This window comes from Phyllostomus hastatus, unplaced genomic scaffold (genome assembly GCF_019186645.2).
Source record: "Phyllostomus hastatus isolate PE091 unplaced genomic scaffold, TTU_PhHast_1.1 phas_contig_150, whole genome shotgun sequence".
NCBI lineage: Eukaryota > Metazoa > Chordata > Mammalia > Chiroptera > Phyllostomidae > Phyllostomus > Phyllostomus hastatus.
Window position 1 is genome coordinate 31,151,019 of NW_025333611.1, and position 19,947 is coordinate 31,170,965.

The window sequence follows — 19,947 nt, forward strand, 5'->3', positions numbered from 1 at the left end:
TTCTAAATTCTTCCCAAGGGAGTAAAACCTACCTGGACTCTCCACTCTCTTATAGTGGTATGGGTTGATACAAACTTCTTTTTGCTTAGATCCAAAAGGAAATTCACAAATATCCAATGGTTTTAGCTCATGATGACTCTGCAAATCAGGCCAGCGCCAAACACGACAATATATAACATGGGGTAAGCCTTTTCGGTGAGACACCTGCAGGCGTCCATCTAAAGACCTGGGAATAGTGACACATTTGCTCGGCTGTCCTGGACTACTCAAGGCTTTCTCCAGCTCCTCCATGGCACCCTTCTTCTTTTTCAACTTTTTCACCAAAGCATCGACTGCCTTTTCTGCCCATTTCTCCTCTTCATCACCTTGCTTCCAGCCCAACAATCGCTTTACTGCTGGACTAGTAAAAGAAAACAAGCTGGCCATTGACGTCATTTGATATAAATCTTCAGAGACCTTCCTGCAACTCAAAGTCCGTGGCTACTGAAAGAAGAGATCACAGATGTAAAGTCACATAAAGGTCCTAAGCAGAAGTTCCAATTTAAAAGGCAAGAGTGACATTTATCTTCGTAAGTGCCATACGCTTCTTTAGATTGGTTCAGGTCCTGAAAGAGGGGGAAAAGGATAAGAGCCCTAATTTAAAAGAATGCAATTAACATACATTAAAATCAATATAGTTAAAAAGTATTTTATTTTTAAATAAGAGAGAAAAGTATTATAAACTAAAAAAAAACGCCAAAGTCTAGAAAAAAATTTTTCTCGAACATCATGTGATCACTCAATTCCATCTTCTTAATATGAGCAAATAAGTCACAGGCAATGCCAAATAATAACCAAAACCAAAAACAGGTTGCTCTACTTTCTATGTATTATTTTAAAACGAACAAAAAACAGCCTCTAAACTTTTTAATTCATTTGGTCAGACCAGTAAGCCCCCAGATGGCCTTCTAAGGTTTGATTCCGAGCACTTTTCTTCAGTGAAACCCATGTTACATGCTATATCAATTTTGAGCATTATACGGCCTGATCTGAACAAGTGTATTAAAAGAAATCTAGCTCTTCTGTAAGGTCATTGTTCTCCTTAAAATGTTTCACAAACTTATAAGGTTTGGACAAAAGCCACGGTCCTATTCAAGTCATATTATTAATGCAAATTTTATTAAAGCTTGTCATAAGATAAAATGTACCAAACCCTCGAAAAAATCATAATACACATAACTGCCGGAAAAATGAAAAGTATTTCTATTTTTAAAACTAAGAATGGTGAATAGATTTTGAAAGTTTAACCCCCAAAAAGGACAGTTTATAATCTGTCAACTCCTATTGCCTTCTGGGATATTTTAAACACATTCAGTTGACAAACCTGCTCCAGGCAGATGACGACTCTGCACCATGAAGAAGCCCAAGCAGCTGATGACAAGAGGAGGGGATGTGCAGCAGGGCTCCACTGATGAGAGTGAGCACAGTCCCCTGTGGTGACTGCACCTCGGGCTACAGACAATGAGCAGCCAGTGAGCAGCAGGAGCAGTACCTGGGAAAAAAGATGTCAGTAGTAAGAGATGTTCCTTTCTCGTGCCTAAAATGGCCAAGTACTGCGGCAGCTCCGCCCGTGACAAACTCTACCATCAGGACTATTCTGTAATGGGGGGGCATCTTCCCAGAAAAGAACGTGTGTGCTCAGTTAAAACCCAGGTAAACGTGAACTAAAATAAAACTGAGTTAAATTCAACAAATAATTATTCATCACTATGTGCTACATATTATGAACAGCCATGATGGTGCTTTAAAAAAAAAATCACACCAGACTTCAGGCCAAGATGGAGGAATAGGTGGACACACTGTGCCTCCTCCCACAACCAAAATTAAGGACAACAAAAATTTAGAAACAAAACAACCAGAGCAGACAGAAAATTGAACTGTACAGAAGTCCCGACAACTATTCATCCAGACCAGTAAGAAGAGTGCAGTCGGTGGCCGGCAGAGAGGGGTTGCAGCAGGAAAAAGCGGTGGCTGGCAGACCCAGGCCTCAGGGTGCAAGTGTTGATTAGCAGACTCCAGTGGCAGACCCCTGGCATGGATGTGGGCAGGCAATGAGCAGATCCAGTGAGGCACACAAGGCAGCAGGCTGTCCACAGTCACACATTCATGCAGATAAACCAGGTGAAAACAGGCAGTAAGACAGATCACACAACCCAGGGTCCCAGCGCCAGGAAATAAAGCCTAAAAGCACTGATTGAGAACACTTGTGGAGATTGAGGTGCCAGGAGACTCTCCCAGCCTCACAGGAGAGTTTGTTGGAGAGACCCACAGAGTCCTAGAACATGCACAAGCCCACCCAAACGGGAACCAGCACCAGAAGGGCCCAATTTGCTTGTGGGAAGTGGCAGAGGGGACTGAAATCCGACAGAGAGTGGAGCAAGTGCCATTGCTCCCTCCCTGACCCCGCCCCCACATACAGCGTCACAACCCAGTGAGGTGGGTTGCCCTGCCCTGGTGAACACCTAAGGCTCCTCCCCTCATACGTAACAGGCACGGCAAGACCCACCCCCCCAAATGGCTCAAAAGAAAGAACAAATCAAAGTTCCAGAGCCAATACTTTTAAGCAACCCAGAGATAGCCAACCTATCAGATGCACAGTTCAAAGCACTGGTGATCAGGATGCTCACAGAATTGGTTGATTTTGGTCGCAAATTAGATGAACAAATGAAGACTACACCAAGTGAAGTGAAGAAAAATGCACAGGGAACCAATAGTGATGGAAAGAAAACTGGGTCTCAAATCAATGGAGTGCACCAGAAGGAAGAAAAAAACATACAATCAGAAAAGAAGGAAGAAACAAGAATTTAAAAAAATGAGGAGAGGCTTAGGAACCTCCAGGACATCTTTAAACGTTCCAACATCTGAATTATAGGGGTACCAGAAGGAGAAGAGGAAGAGCACAAGTAGAAAACTCATTTGACCAAATAATAAAGGAGAACTTCCCCAATGTGGCAAAAGAAATAGACTTCCAGGAAGTCCAGGAAGCTCAGAGTCCCAAAGAAGTTGGACCCAAGGAGGAACATACCAAGGCACGTCATAATTACATTAGCCAAGATGAAAGATAAGGAGAGAATCTTAAAAGCATCAAGAGAAAAGGAGACAGTGACCCACAAAGGAGTTCCCATAAGACTATCAGCTGATTTCTCAAAAGAGACCTTACAGGCAAGAAGGGGCTGGAAAGAAGTATTCCAAGTCATGAAGGGTAAGGACCTATATCCAAGATTGTTCTATCCAGCAAAGGTTTCATTTAGAATGGAAGGGCAGATAAAGTGCTTCTCAGATTAAGGTCAAGTTAAAGGAGTTCATCATCACCAAGCCCTTATTATATGAAATGTTAAAGGGACTTATTTAAGAAAAAGAAGATAAAAAATATGAACAGTGAAAAGACAGCAAACTCACAGTTATTAACAACCACACCTAAAACAAAAACAATCTAAGCAAACAACTAGAACAGGAACAGAACCACAAAAATGGAAATCACAAGGAGGGATAGCAACCGGGGGAGTGGGAGGAGGAGAGAGGGGGAAAAGGTATAGAAAATAAGTAGCATAGATGGTAGGAAGAAAACAGATAGGAGGAGGGCAAGAATAGTATGGGAAATGTAGAAGCTAAAGAACTTACGACACATGGACATGAACTAAAGGAGGGATGTGGGTGGGAGGGTATGTGCAGGGTGGAGGGGAGTGAAGGGTGGAAATGGGACAACTGTAATAGCATAATCAATAAAATATATTAAATATATATAAATAAATATATAACCTAATGATAATAAAAAAGAAAAAAAATCACACCAAATAGGTTTCATCTTCAGTGTTGATTCACTCATTCAGCATATACTTACTGAGAGCCTAGGAGATGCAGGGCACTGTTCCTGGTACTGACCAACTACTAGTGGCTCTCTAGACTGCATGTTAGAACCATGGGGAGAAGGGTGCAGGGAAATGGAGATATACTCCTTATGTATGAATAACTATGCCCAACCCTACATAGGAAAATTTTTGCCAGGTATGTAAAGCTGGCTACATTAAACTGAAGATACATAACAAGAGAATGAAAGCACATTTTTAGTAACAAATATCAGATAATAAAGTGTTATATGCCAAAAAAATACTTTTAAAAAGGGCTGACCTCAGTTGCAGCTACATCAAGGACATAGGATACACGCCATCTGGGTCAGAAACTAAAGGCATGGTTTGGCTGTATGTGACAAGCAGGGAAACTTCAAAGACAAAAGGATATAAACAAAAAAATATATGAACAGACCTGAATAGAGCACTCCCTAGGACAAAACAAAGACTAGAAGGCTAAGCTATTCAGTGCAGTTACCTCTGGGGAGAGTCATGGAATGGGGAGGAGGGATAGAGAGGGGACCTGTGTGATGTGTTTTATATACTTCTGCATTGTTTTAACCCTTTAACAAAGGTAATCAATAATTGATGTGTCACTTGCACAATGCTGAAATATAAACTGAAATCTAAAATAAATTATGCTGAATAGAACAGAGTTAAGAGCACTGGTAAAAAAGCAGGAGAAACCAATGCATGTGAGCAGAAGCCAGGAAGGTGATTACCCTCTGAAGGGAAGGGTGGGGGTACTGCCAAGAAGGGAACCTGAGGGTTTCTGCCATCCTGGTAAAGCTCTGCTTCTGGCTCTGGGTGATTAAGTAGGAGAGTTCAGTTTGTGAAAATTCAGGTCACTGGACAGCTAAGGTGTGTACACTTAAAATTATTTTCTTGATTTATTAGAAAGTGTACAGCAGTCAGTTTCCCTTCCATTTTAGTTCCCCTTCTGACAAGCAATCTTTTATTTCTTTTATGTCCTTCCAGAAAACCTTTACACAAATACAAATACACACACACACACAGATACATATATATTTTTTTACATAATTAGCAGTATACTAAAAAGAAAAACAGCCAGGTATAGAAAAATGTATAAACAATGTATCTTCAAGATCTTTCCATATCAGTATAGAAAGAGCTTCCATATTACTCATAGAATTACAGTGTAAAAGTACATCAAACCATATTATTCCTCTGCTCCAAAATCATCCAGTAACTTCCCATTACACTCAATATCCAAATTCCCTAATGTTACTTTCTAGGACCTATCTGATCTAGCCTTTGGCTTCTTCAAACTCATTTCTAACCATTCTCTCCCTAACTTTGCACTTAACCATGCTTGACTTTTCCATTTCTCAAGTGCTCCAAGGTCATTTCTGTCTCAAGGCCTTTGCACTTGATGTTCCTTCCTCTGGCATTTTCTTTTCCCACATCGTAACATGACTTACGCTCTTAATAAATTCAGCTGCACAAATGTCACCTCCTAAAAAAGGACTTCCCTGAACACTTTATTTAAAATATCTCTCACTCCCACATTGCTATCTATCCTTTGATTCTCCTTAATTTTCTTTCATGGCATTTATCCTAACCTGATATTACATTATCGATTTTATTTATTATGTCTTCCCCCCGAAATGTTAATAGGTAGGAAGCCTCATCCTCCTTATATTCTGTACCTAGAACTATTTATTAAATGAGAAAAAAAATAATTTGCAAAAATACACATGCCTTTAAAAGAACTGTATAAAATTTAAAACAAACAAAAAAAGTTACTCATGGATAAACACAGCTACAGGAACAGAATAAAAGGAAACCTGGAATGATACACACTGACCTCAGGACACTGAACACTAACCAGGTTGCTTCTGGTTAGAAAAATGAAAAAAGAAAAATGAAGAAAGCATGGAAAAGATTTACCAGTGTTTCTTTTCAAACTAGATTTGAAGAAACCATGGCAAATCATAAGATGTTATTTTCTCTACTTTTCTGCATGTTTAAATGTTTTATAACTCAAAAAATTATGATTTTTAATTTTTAAAAGTAGTGTTATGAAAATGGAAGATCGGATGCTGTTCTTTACTAGGTATATGACCCTACCAGGTTTCCCTCTTTCTAAGCTTATGAACTTGTCTTCAAAGCACATGTAATGGTTCCTAAGCCACTGAAATGTTAGAGTAATAAAAGGGCGTGTATGTGTATACATGAAAAAAACACACAGGCACATAATAGACACTTTATAAACTGGAAAGTGCTACTCAAATATGAATCATGATCATTAGTATTTAAAGGAAGAAGCTCAAGACTTCAAAGACTACCTGGATCTAGTTCCAACCTAACATACCCATCACTGTACCACCACATACACTTTCTGGTCCAGCCCAAACCCTGCACCTCTGCCCATCTGTTTTCTCCAAGAGAGATCTCAGTCATCCTTAATGATAAGCTCAAAACCATCCCCTTTTGTGAAGAATCCCCTACTAACCCACCCTAAAGATTCTATGGCCATTTACTATATTTATTATAATTAATATCTTAACTTCCCAAATAGAGAACAAAATGCTCCCAGGCAGAAGTCTTCAGCACCTGGCACTATGCCATGTCCCATGCCACATACTAAGGGAGCATAAAAGGTCTGTCCAGAAGGTATCCAACCATGTAACATGAAAAATACAGACATTTACTGAAGATAGGAGATACAAGAATATTGTACATAGAACAATGACACCTCAGTCCCCTTCAAAGTAGACACCATGGGACCTCACACAGTTCTCCCAACTGCCATCAACTGCTCCGTCATATTTTCCTGAATCTCATCAATGGTCTGAAATCTCTTCCCTTACAAAGGTGATTTTAGTTTTGGGAAAAGCCAAAAGTCACAGGGTGCCAAATCTGGGCAGTAGCGGGGCTAGTCACCTGAATGATTTGATGTTTTGCCAAAAAAACTCTGCATGAGATGTGATACATGAAGCTGCCAATCACCACTTGCCCACAGCTGCAGCCTTCTGAACCACCCAAATAGTTTCCGTGGAGGAATGTTCAAGCTTAATGCAAAATTTGATACAGATTCCTAGCTCTACTCACTCAGTCATTTTGAATGTGTAGGCCACACAGTACACATACTCATTCATTATCTACTGCCTCCGCTGACTAGTACAGTGAAGTTGTCATTATTCACACATGCCCATTCCAGTCCACTCCCCTTGGCTGCCAGGTTACAATGATGTTATGCCAACTATTCTTGTTATATTAACAATGGCTGGACTTTTTTCAAACAGACGTCATTGAATGAATTATCATTGATTTTTCTATCAAATGTACCTTGCAATTAAAGGTAACTTCAGCCCTATCTGGTATGGCTTAGTGGATTGAGTGTTGGCCTGTGAATACACAAAGGGTTGCCAGTTTGATTCCCAGTCTAGGGCACATGCCTGGGTTGTGGGCCAGGTCCTCAATAGGGAACATGCAAGAGGCAACCATACATTGATGGTTTTCTCCCCCACCTTCCCCTCTCTAAAATAAATTTAAAAATAAATAGATAGATAGATAAATCTTTAAAGATAACTTCAAATTTTAAACCCAGGAGACTAAGATAATTACAATTCCATTAATACAATTAAGGACACTAAAAAAGTGGCTTAGTGGGCAGATAGATGGTTAACTCTACTGAAAAGGGAGCATGACTGGAGATAATAGATTTAGCAAAGAAAAGATGAAAAACAGATCTAAGATTTTACAGTAAGAGCTGAAACAGTAGGAAAGTGTAGGTTTTCAACGGAATAAAAAGAGCAGCAAGTAAACATGTGATATTAGGGAACATTCACTAGTAGGAAAAAGCACAAAAGAGTTACTGATAATGTATCACTAAACTGAAGATCTTAAAACTAGATACAATGGCATTGTAGAAGATTAAGCACAAGGGAGAGTTTTAAAAGAATGTGAACAAAGAAAAGGCCGATGACTTTGGTGAATGTCGATGTTATTAGTTAGACTTCAAGAGATTGGCTTCAGAATGAATAAGGAGTGTCAGATTTCAAAAGGCTCAGTTTGTGTTTTCTTAAACTTAGGAATAGGAAAAGAGTAGGGACAAATCTTACACTCAACTCTTTAAATACAGAATGGTTAAAACTTTTAAACACGTTTAATGGAATTCTTCCTAAAAATGTGTTAGAACTTTCCAAACTATGTCGTAAGTGGTACCTGCAAAGTAATCCAAGTACTCATTATCTAAGTCTCACCTTCCAGAGTTAAAAAAGGGAACAGAATTCATCACAAAAATTCACTCGTGAATAAGCCACAGACTCGATCAGGCACAAGAGAAGATAAACTGGGCTTGACATCATGAGTTATCAACAGAGATTTTTAAAAAGAATAACAGTAAAATATCACTCCATACCTACCAAAATAACTAGACTCTAAAAAGAAAATAAAAGAGTAAGTGTTCATGACAATACAGAACAAATGAAACTCTTATATATGCTAGTAAGAATATAAATCAGCCCAAGCACTTTGGAAAACTGTTTGACAGTAACTACTAATGCTAAACATAGATTTCTATAACCAAGCAATGCCATTCCTAAAACACACGATGAATTTCACAGATATAATACTGAAGTCAGACACAAAAGATTAAACATTATATAATTCCATCTGTATGACATTCAAAAAGAGGAAACACTAACCTATGTCAGCAGAGGCAAGAATGTTACTAGGATGGGACAAGACAGACTCTTCTGGAGAGCCAGAAATTTCCTGTATCTTGATTTGGGTGACAACACAGATGTACACATACATAAAAGTTCACTGAATTATACACATAAGATGTACATACTTTAAGATACACTTCAATATAAAAAAAAAACTTTAAAAAAATTCCTAGTGAATTGATCACCTGTAATAAAATTAGTTCCCATTCACTACCATCTCCCTCATCATAAACCAAGAGTGAAACTGCAAATTTGCAAAAACTGTAAGATTTCACAGTTTATTAAACAATGTAGGCAAACAATGTAGGGTCTGGAATTTAATTTTATTCTACTACTCTACAAGCAAGCAAGTTAGTGTTTCACAGACACTGACAAAGGACAGGAGAGACTCCTGAGTCAGGATGAAGAACTTTACTACTCAGGGCACAGCAGGCAGCATCGGCATCAGCTCTGGGGCTCTCTTTGCCTCCGAGACCTGTGGAAGTGAGGCACCACGGCCTGGATGGATGGCACTCCTGCAGTGAGTTTGCAATAATGAGAACACTGAGCTTCGGGAACTCACCCCTTTTGTGGTAATCAGTAAGCAGACCTATTGCTTGGACAGAAAGAACAATTTGACTGACTACCAAAGGGAAAAGCAATAAGTATTTGTAATGGATTAGCACCACAAATGTCAAACAGGAAGGATGCTACATAGCATGCCACTAAATTATTTAGTGAAAAAAATTAAACCTATTCATTCACACTTGATTCATTCTTTGTTCATTATAAGAATTAATGCATGTTTACAATTATAACCTGTTTTTCCTAAATTTAATTTTTCAAGATAAAGTCCCAATATCAGACCTTTTCATCACAATTTAGTATGAAATTCTGATCTGCACTTTAAGTGATTTGATTTTACACGGACTTTTTCCTAAACCATTTATCATCACTTCAAGAAGACCTGACTGACTGTTACATGAGCTTTTCTTGATGACTCAGTCGTCACCATCATGACCCTCTTACTGTGCTGCGCTGGAAGTGTTCCGCAGAGAGCATGGCACATGGACACACTGTACAGAACGGAGAAAAGTGCATGAGTGATTTTGAAAAGTTACTTATATAGGTAACTTGTTTTGGACACAAGTTTCTTAAAAGAATATAGCTATTTCAAGGATTTCAAGAGCATCCTCTCTACAAAATCAATTGCTAAAGCAAAGACAGTACTATTCCTTTGATGAGGAGGAAGAGGAAGAGGGGGAGGGAGAGGAGAGCAGAGGGGAGGAGGATATGACTGACATACACTGAAAACTCACTATGCCAACCACTGTTAAGGACCTTATATGCATAGTCCAAAAATCATTAAAACCTCAGGACAGCCAGATGAGGTAAGTTCCATTATTCTCATTTTATAGGTGAGAAAACAGATGAAAGGATATTAACTGTAACTTGCTTATTTACATAGACAGGAAGAAATAAAGCCAGGAGCTGCCAGGAGCCCCTGGCAGCCCAGTTCCAGAACCTACTCTATTCCTAGACACTAGACATACCAACTCCTAAAAAGAAAGCCTCCTGCCAAGATATTTTCTTCCCTTAAAGACCTTCTCTACTGTTCTCTTTGACTTCTCCAAAACATTCAAATTACGTTGTCATGAAATAAGATTATACAGTTCTAGACACCAAGAATAATTAAGTTCAATGTGCTCATCTTCAAGCTGATTTTTTATACCACTTAACATAGTCTCATCAACTTCTTTCTCTCTGTCAGCCCACTCTTCTCTCCGTTTAGCTAAGTCAGTCAGTTAGTATGAAAGACTATCCAATGTTTAACTATTATTATATAAAAAATCACATTTAGTCTTGGCGGCCTTTTCTCTTGGACTTACAAAACTCCAATTATCAAAGCACATTTTCCCTACATTTATCACTAGAACACAGTTACCTGAAAATGATGAGACAACACTTGACTTCATTTTCAATGTTTTTTCTAAATATAAACATAAAATTTCTAGTTATAAAATATGCCTAACCATAATTACTTCATTAACATTTGGTACACTTACTTCCTTATATTTTTCCTCTGTGTGTGTATATATACATATACACATATGTGTGTGTGTGTGTGCGCACGTATGTATATATAGCTCACCTCCCCCACCTCTGGCCATTGACTGAGGGTATGCCATGATACTGCTTGGTATTCTACATTTTCCACTTAATACAAAAAGAAGTTGCCACATATATGCTTTTAACGGTCCAACTATATTTCTCTCATTTTCTTTCTTAATATTTAACATTCAGGTTTTAAAATGAAATTGTTATGTTAGGATTAAAACTTTTTTTAGTACCCACATTACAGATAAACTTTTGTTCTGTAATTTTTTCTGTAGACTATATCATATTCAAAATAACACCTTGGTCCACAAGCTGAAATAAAAGTACTTGGAATACAACAATAGATTTATTTCACTATTGTCACAAAAGTTCTTGGTTATAAATTTCTCATTGTGTATACAAAAAAAGACAGTAAGATACTATGCTTTTCTTATTTGCATATATTAGCATATACAATATAAGCCCCAAGTGAGCTTGCAATACATTTGAAAATAAGAGTATGGGACTTCCGGCCAAGATGGAGGCATAGGTGAACACACCATACCTCCACACACAACCAAGATTGGATCAACAATTTAGAGGCAGAATAACATCCAGAATTGACAGAAAATTTATCTGAATGGAAGTCAGACAGCCAAGAAGTTGAAATAGACCCGTTCATCCAGACTGGTAGGAGGGGTGGAGACAAGCAGCCAGGTGCGGGTAGGGCGCCGAGAGCAGAGAGTGCATAAGGCATCTGGGGTGTGCAAGAGAGTTGGGCGCATAAGGCATCCGGGGGTGCATAAGGCATCTGGGGTGCGCAAGATCGCAGCAGGTGGACCCTGAGTACGCAAGCGGCAGCTGGCAGACCCAGTGAGGCGGAAATTGTGGAGCAGGGAAGAGCGCACAACCCAGGATCCCAGAGAAGGGACTGAGATCCCACGGAGAACGGAGCTACCACCATTGTTCCCTCTCAACCCCACTCCCACATACAACATCATAATCTAGCTACTGGGGTGCCCAGCCCTGGTGAACACCTAAGGCTCTGCCCCTCACCATAACAGGAGCGACCAGACCAAAAAAAAAAAAGAGAGAGAGAGAGATGGCTCAAACAGAAGAACAAATCAATGCCCCAGAACTCATCCTTTTAAGCGACCAAGAGATAGCCAACCTATCAGATGCACAGTTCAAAACACTGGTGATTGGGAAGCTCACAGAAGTGGTTGATTTTGGTCACATATTAGATGAACAAATGCAGGTTACCATAAAAGAAATGAAGGAAAATGCACAGGGAACCAATAGTGCTGGGAAGGAAACTGGGACTCAAAACAATAGAGTAGACCAGAAGGAAGAAAGAAACAATCAACAGGAAAGAATGGAGAAACAAGAATTTAAAAAAATGAGAAGCTTAGGAACCTCCAGGACATCTTTAAACGTTCCAACATCCAAATTATAAGGGTACCAGAAGGGGAAGAGGAAAAGCAACAGACTGAACATGTATTTGAACAAATAATAAAGGAGAACTTCCACATTCTGGCAAAGGAAATAGACTTCCAGGAAGTCCAGGAAGCTCAGAGAGCCCCAAAGAAGTTGGATCCAAGAAGAAACACACCAAGGCACGTCATCATTACATTAGCCAAGGTAAAAATGAAGGAGAGAATCCTAGAAGTAGCAAGAGATAAGGGGACAGTCACCTACAAAGGAGTTCCCATCAGATTGTAAGCTGATTTCTCAAAAGAGACCTTACAGGCAAAAAGGGGCTGGAAAGAAGTATTCCAAGTCATGAAAGACAAGGACCTATATCCCATATTACTCTATCCAGCAAAGCTTTCATTTAGAACGGAAGGGCAGATAAATTGCTTCTCAGATAAGGTCAAGTTCAAGGAGTTCATCATCACCAAGCCCTTATTTTATGAAATGTTAAAGGAACTTATTTAAGAAAAGATAAAAAAAAAAACATGTATAGTAAAAGGACAGCAAATTCACAATTATTAACAACCACACCTAAAGCAAAACCAAAAGAAACTAAGCAAACAACTAGAATAGGAACAGAACCACAGAAATGGAGACCACATGGACGGTTAGCAACAAGGGAGTGGGAGGAGGAGAGAGGGGGAAAAGGTACAGAGAATAAGTAGCATAGATTGTAGGTTGAAAATAGATAGGGGAGGTAAGAATAGTATGAGAAATGTAGAAGCTAAAGAACTTATAAGTATGACACAAGGACATGAACTAAAGGGGGGGATGCGGGTGGGAGAGGGTATACAGGGTGGAGGGGAGTGAAGGGGGGAAATGGGACAACTGTAATAGCATAATCAATAAAATATATTAAAAAAAATAAAAAATAAGTGTATAATTAGGTTTTCTAGTAACCAAAAGGTTTAATTTTGAATCCCTCATTGAAAAGTTGGTTCATCCCAGCCAGGTTACATGCCTGGGTTGCAGGCCATAACCCCCAGCAACTGCACATTGATGTCTATCTCTCTCTCTCTCTCTCTCTCTCTCTCTCTCTCTCTCTCTCTCTCTCTCTCCCTCCCTCCCTCCCTTCCCTCTCTAAAAATAAATAAATAAAATCTTTAAAAAAAAAAAAAAGAAAAGTTGGTTCAATTTGTCATGCTCCTTTTGTCTTTCAGGAGGTAAAATGAATTTAGAAACACTGAGAACAGCCACCCGCAATTTAATTAGCTGATTGTGTACATAATCATCCATTATACTTTTATACATTCTCTCAACTTATCCTATTAATAAAGAAAATCCGCCCTGGCTGGCGTAGCTCAGTGGATTGAGCGCAGGCTGTGAACCAAAGTGTCACAGGTTCAATTCCCAGTCAGGGTACATGCCTGGGTTATAGGCCACAGCCCCCAGCAACCCCGCATTGATGTTTCTCTCTCTCTCTCTTTCTCCCTCCCTTCCCTCTCTAAAAATAAATAAATAAAATCTTAAAAAAAAAAAAAAAGAAAAGCCTCAAAAGGCTATCTCTGTAATTTCAGTCTTTAAAGGTTACAGAATGCTGGACAATTAAATTTGGTCCTCTGTACTCCCCTTCTACAATGCTTTCAGGGCCTACAGAGGCATTTTATTAACAATTATACATATTAACATGTATACAACTATACATACACATAACCAGTACTAAGCTTAATCTCAAACTAACATTCTTATTTATACAAAACACATTTACTTGAGTATACCTAAAAATGGCAAACCACCAAGCTAGATGCCATAAGGATTAAAGATGATTTAAATTATTTAAAGATAAATTATTTAAATTATTTAAAGATAAAGATGATTTAAAGTTAAGGTTCAGACCTTAACTTTAAATAATTACAAATAAAGAAACAACTACGACATGCCCACACCAATCTACAATGCAGGGCACTAGAAGAAATTCAGGGGCTAGACCTTTGAGGAAGAGAGAAGAGGAGGACAAGCAGCATGAGGCAGCTATATCTTAGGCATAAAAGCTATTGTTGGTAAAACAGAAAATCAGAGTTTTCATCTACCAGAACGAGGAAATGCTACAGTTTAGTTTGCTGAAACACAGGTGGTAGAACAAGAGAACTGGCTAGAAATCTATGATAAGGCTAATCTATAACAAGGACATTAATATATATATTGTAAAACATAACACTAGATTTGCATTCTAATGAACGTGCGTTCAAATTCTGGATTTGAACACACCTAACACACCTAAATTCTAACACACCTAAATTTCCACTTTTTTCCTATTTTATACAGTGAATACCAGTTGAGAATTAAATGAATAAACACTTAACTCACAGATGTTGTGAGGTGAAGAAAACTGCAGCTTTCACTTCCCCCTCTCCCAAAGACCTCTCCAACGACCCCATCACCTCCCACCACCATCTACTGCTCTTCTTTCTCTTCTGTTCTCATTCCTTCAACTCTCATTTCTCGCCTCGCCTTTCTCCACTCCTCATAGCTTCTTCGACATTCCTCAGTGCTGGTGTTGGAGAAGCTTGGCTACTACCTAATAATGGCATATGAACTAACCAATAAAAATGCACTTTTCTTCTATTTTCAAAAGGACCCAATGAGCACAGACTGCACAATTTGTACCTTTAGTACTTCCAGGTGCTTCACTTGGGGCTTTCTTTCCTCCAAGTTCTCTGCAAGTGTACTTAGGAAGACTTAGGTGAGAGCCCGGATATGTGAAACAATGCTCTCCAGGAAAACCTGGCTTCTGGGCAAATTCCTATTTTTTTGTGTCCCCGTGTCCTCATCCTGGGTCACTAACACATTAAAGCTATCCCAAAGTGGGCCACTGAGAATAATATATGATAGAGGTGATATATTTAGTTCCTGAGAAAACCAAAAAATCAGTAGATTTCAAGAAACTTAAAACATAGAATTATTTTCTTTTGCAATAAAATCATAGAATTATTTTTTTGCAGCTTTCATAAGAAGCAACTGCGAAAGTTACTACTTACAAATATTAAAGCCTTATTTTGATAGCACAATTAGGGATAAAAAACAAATTCTATTTCCTTTTTGCTTTTACTAAGGCTGTAATTAACTGACCTTTGAGAATGTAAACAAAACTGAATGTCAAATTAAGCCTTTTCCTTAAAAGCCAAGTCTTGTTTCAACAATTCATACACAGCTGGCTAACCAAGAAGTTAATACAACAAAGACACAAATGATACTGAACAGTTTCCAAGATATCTTTCATTGAATTTCTATTTCTAGCTTAAAAAACAGAGAACCCCCCCCCCCCCCGCAAAATCTGAAATCCTATTAGGAAATACACAAGACAATCTGTGTAAGGTGAGTCCCTCAATTATGAATATTATAGTTTGAATGAATATAATGAAATCTAGTGATCAAACACTATCACATTTAGATCTATTTAGGGGGACCACAAATAGAACAGAAAGGAAGAATTACCCAATATAAGTGGAAAACAGGGTGGGGGGAGGAAAAGGTAAAAAGATTATGTACTTGTGAATAAGATTGCTTAAGGAGGATTAACTGTGTCGCAAATGACTAGTGACAGACAAAACGTGGAGGGCTTAACAAGTACACAAAAACAAAAAGGAAAACAAGTTCTGACAGGCTCCCACACTCCCCCACCCCCACACACTGCACCAAAGTGAATAAAAGGATGAGGCGTGGATAACTGTGCATCATATTAGTACAAACTTTGGGAGCGACTATCACAAGATCCCAACAGGAATGTGGCAGTCTACAATTCACAGTCCAGCTGGTAAAAAGGACAAGAACAAGAAAAACCAAGAATCGTTTAAGCCAAATGAGGCAAGGGAGACTGGGAGGAGACAATTAACCAGTTTGTGAAGCAAAAGTATAAGCACCACCACAGAATAAATGCCAAACGGGAAAAGGCTGAATTAAAGGCTGCAGAGTCAGGCTGCTGGAAGTAATCCTACGTGAATGCAGAGTTCAGTCTAAGCAGAAAGATATATTCAAAGAAGCATTAAAAAAAAGAGGCATTGGAGAAGACAAGAATGGCAACAGCACATGATCAAGTAAGAAACTTGAGGAGTGGGGGTTGGGGGTGGGCAGAGAGGGAAAATGAAAGACACGAGAGTAATCCCATCTGTGAAAGGAAGACATACAAGGGTGGTAGTATACAGACAGAGATGGTGATATATAAGAAAGAAGATATCTGGGACATTATAGATAAACAATCAATGGGACTTGGTGACCACCTAGAACAGAAACGGGGGCAAGCAAAAGAAGGTAATGTGGGTTTTTTTTAAGATTTTATTTATTTATTTTTAGAGAGGGAAGGGAGTGAGAAAGAGAGGGAGAAACATCAATGTGCGGTTGCTGGGGGCCGTGGCCTGCAACCCAGGCATGTGCCCTGACTGGGAATCGAACCTGTGATGCTTTGGTTCGCAGCCCGCGCTCAATCCACTGAGCTACGCCAGCCAGGGCTAGAAGGCAATGGTTTAAAAGCTGAAAGAATAAAGACACCACTCACCTAGAAAGGGGAATTCTAGTTAAAGCCAAGATGAGGCCAGAAGGTGATGGTGGACGGGTGTAAGAAAGCAAACACTGGTGCAGCTCCAAGTAGACGTAAAATTAAAGCTCAACAGAAAAGAAATGAATATGCAGATTTGGGTGATCATATCAATGGAAGTAAAAGTTGAACCTATGAGAGTAGATACTTGTTTGATTCAAAACTGACTGGGTACCTAATAAGCAGGGAATACTCTGTGCCTAGGAACTCAGGCTTACAGGGCACTATCTGTAATCTCCGAGATCTTAAAGAGTAACAGGGGAAAAGGGAAGGTGCGATGAAGAGGCTGGTATAATTGACTTCCATGTGATAGTCAACAGAGACAGAGCACTAGCCTAGAGTAAAACTATGTCCAGCAAGCCCAGAAGGCCAGCAATTGAACATGTAAGAGAATGTGCCACTTCTTACATCAGAGTTTGGAGGGATTTAAGAAAATAACTATGAACCCATTCTGTGCTCCTACCTTGTGTCCTTCACCTCTGGTTTACCAAGACCTGACGAATGACCCTCTCACTGACATGTTTTGTCGTTTTGAGAGAAATGACTTTGGCTATACAGAAAGCTGGAATCATGTAAGATTTAGAAACCACTTTGTGTATTAGGTTCCCTGACTTCTGAAAATCTGTAACTACTGAATGAACAATAACACAGACCAGTGCCTCAGAAATTCAAACTAATGCAGTGGTACCTCTGCCAAAAGTGGAAACCTTACAAAATTATGAGATAACATGCATTACAAAAGAATACATTACAAAACACATACACTCTCACATACATCTCCTTTTCAGCTCAAACATCCCTCCTTCAGAAAAGCCTTCCCAGATCACCCTGCCCAGGTGAAATTCCTCCATTATACACTCTTACTGCATCACATACCTCTATTTTGTAGCACTGAACATACCTACATTTATCTGTTCACCCCTGCAAGAATGTAAATGAGGAGTCAAATCTGTTTTCACTCATCACTATAAACCTAGTGATAGATGTGCTCAGTAACTGTTCAGTCAATCAGAGAATCTGTATAAAGAGCTTTTGAAAGGGTATTAGTGGTGGGGCAGGGCAGGGTAAGGGATACTTTTCACTTTCTGCTTCATACAATTCTGTACTTCTTAAAATAAACATGTACTTTTTTTTTGCATAGTCAGTGGGAAAAACAGATTTTAAAATCAAAGTGTAGCTGTACCTCAGCCATATTAAAATACCTACTAAAGAAGATTTAACATTCAAGAGTGATTCATACTTCAAAAGAATTTTCTCTATTACATTTAGGGTTATACAAGTTTAGAAACTGAAATTTAAGAAAAATCAATTAGAAACTAGGGGCAAACACCTTCTGCTCCAAATAAATACTAGTAAGAATTCACTTTTCCAAAGCATTTCTTCTCCTGCATGGAGATGTCTTTTGTACCTCAGAGATGTTACAAATGCCATTCTCTGCCCAGACCACTTTCCTCAAAGCTCCAACCACTAATTTCTAGTGCTCTTGTTATTCTGGCTTCAACTTTAGCTACCTTCCCAGAGACCTCCCCTGACCACCCCAAAACCCTACATAAACACTGTGTTCATCTCCTTCACTGTATTAACCAATCTGTAATTATTTGTTGGTTTTTGCCTCCCCTACTAGGATGTAACTATTTGTTTGTTTGTTTGTTTTTAGAGAGGTGGGGGAGGGAGGAGAAGGAGAGGGAGAGAAACACTGATGCAGTCAGTCAGTAGCCTCTCACACACACGCAATGGTGGACCTGGCCCGCAACCCAGGCATGTGCCCCAACTGGGAATCAAGCCAACAACCCTTCAGTTCACAGACAAGCACTCAATCCACTGGGTCACGCCAGTCAGGGCTAGAATGTAATCTTTAACAAGCAGTATTAACCATATTCGGAGAATTTGTTAAATAAATTTGAATGAATAACTTGAATGAATTTACTTTTTTGAGATATTTATTGAGGTAGCATTCTAGGAGCTGGGAATACAGGAGTAAATAAAGAAGACCTAACTCCTTGTCTTCATGTAGCTTACATTCCAGTAGAGGGAAACAGACAAAATGCAATAAATAAGTGATATAGTTTGTTAGGTAAAAAACATTATGAAGAAAAATGAGGCATAGGAAGATAAATGAGGAGTGCTATGGGAGAGGCATGATTTTCAAAAGGGTGGTTGGACTTGGCCTCACAGAGGAGGCGTCAACTGAGTCAAAACTTTAAGGCAGTAAGAGTGAGTGGGCAGATATCTGAGGGTAAACCACTACAGGCAAAGGCAACAGGCAACACAAAGGTCCAAAGTGGGCGCATGCCTGGCATACTCAGTTACTCCAAGACCAGTGGAGCCTGAGAATAAAGTGAACAAGGAAGGGAAAATAAGGAAGGGGGTCAAATAGGTCAAATGCACAGACTGGGCCTGCTGGACAGGATAAGGGCTTTGGCTTTCACTGTAAGCGAAATTCAGACCCCACTTGAGAGCTCTGAGCAGAGACATGACATTGTCTGACTTACATTATTAAATAATTACCCTGGCTGATGTGCACAAAATAAACTGGGTGGCCGAGGGGGCGGGAGGGGGGCGTGGTTCATTGCAACAATCTAGGTGAGATGATGGTGGCTTACACCAGGGTGATAACAGTGGCATGGTGAGAAGTAGACAATTTCACATATATTTTGGGAGACATTCTATCAGGTTTCCTGATAGAACAGATATGAGGGATGTAAGAACAGAGGACTCAACAACGATTCTAGGGTGTCAGCCTAGGCTGCTGAAAGAATGGGATGTGTCATCAATGCATTTGGGGAAGGTGAACAGGGAACTGAAGGAAGAAGATTAGGAGTTACATTTTACTTACATTAAATGTATGAATAAAATGTTAAGCTTCCCCATGCTTCCAATCCAAATGAAGTCCCATTAATATCAAGAACCCAAAGCTCCCATCTTACCTCGAGGGACCTGAGCACCAGCACCTGACCAACTCCCACGAACACACCCTCAACTCTCCCGCAGGCAGGCAGACAAATAATGCTCATGCCCAAACTTCAGAGGCAGACTCACAGCAACAGCGATTTCACTCTCTGCTCCAACAGCTCTGCAGCTGTCTCAATCCAAAAATCTCACCCAACACTGTAAGCCAAAACATCATCTCCTGAGCACATCAAATAAACTCCATGCAAATAAACACCCACACGGGTCACAACCCACCATCATCACAGCCAAACTTGTTCAAAAGAACTACAGAATGGGGTCTTAAAAAAGCAAATTTCTCATAACCACAAAAATTCATATCCATCAGGTTTGA

General features: G+C 39.4%; 1 protein-coding gene across 2 annotated transcripts in view; it reads right to left on the minus strand.

The window, feature by feature from the left end:
• Positions 1-19,947, minus strand: part of SMAD5 (SMAD family member 5) — a 57,635-nt gene that overhangs the window by 29,181 nt on the left and 8,507 nt on the right. For both annotated transcript variants that reach the window (XM_045820628.1, XM_045820619.1), the window contains exons 2-3: positions 1,364-1,531; positions 33-605 (exon numbers count right to left, since the gene is read on the minus strand). In XM_045820628.1, coding sequence (XP_045676584.1) covers positions 33-435 — 403 coding nt within the window. In that variant the 5' untranslated portion in view covers positions 436-605; positions 1,364-1,531. The remainder of the gene's footprint in view (positions 1-32; positions 606-1,363; positions 1,532-19,947) is intronic.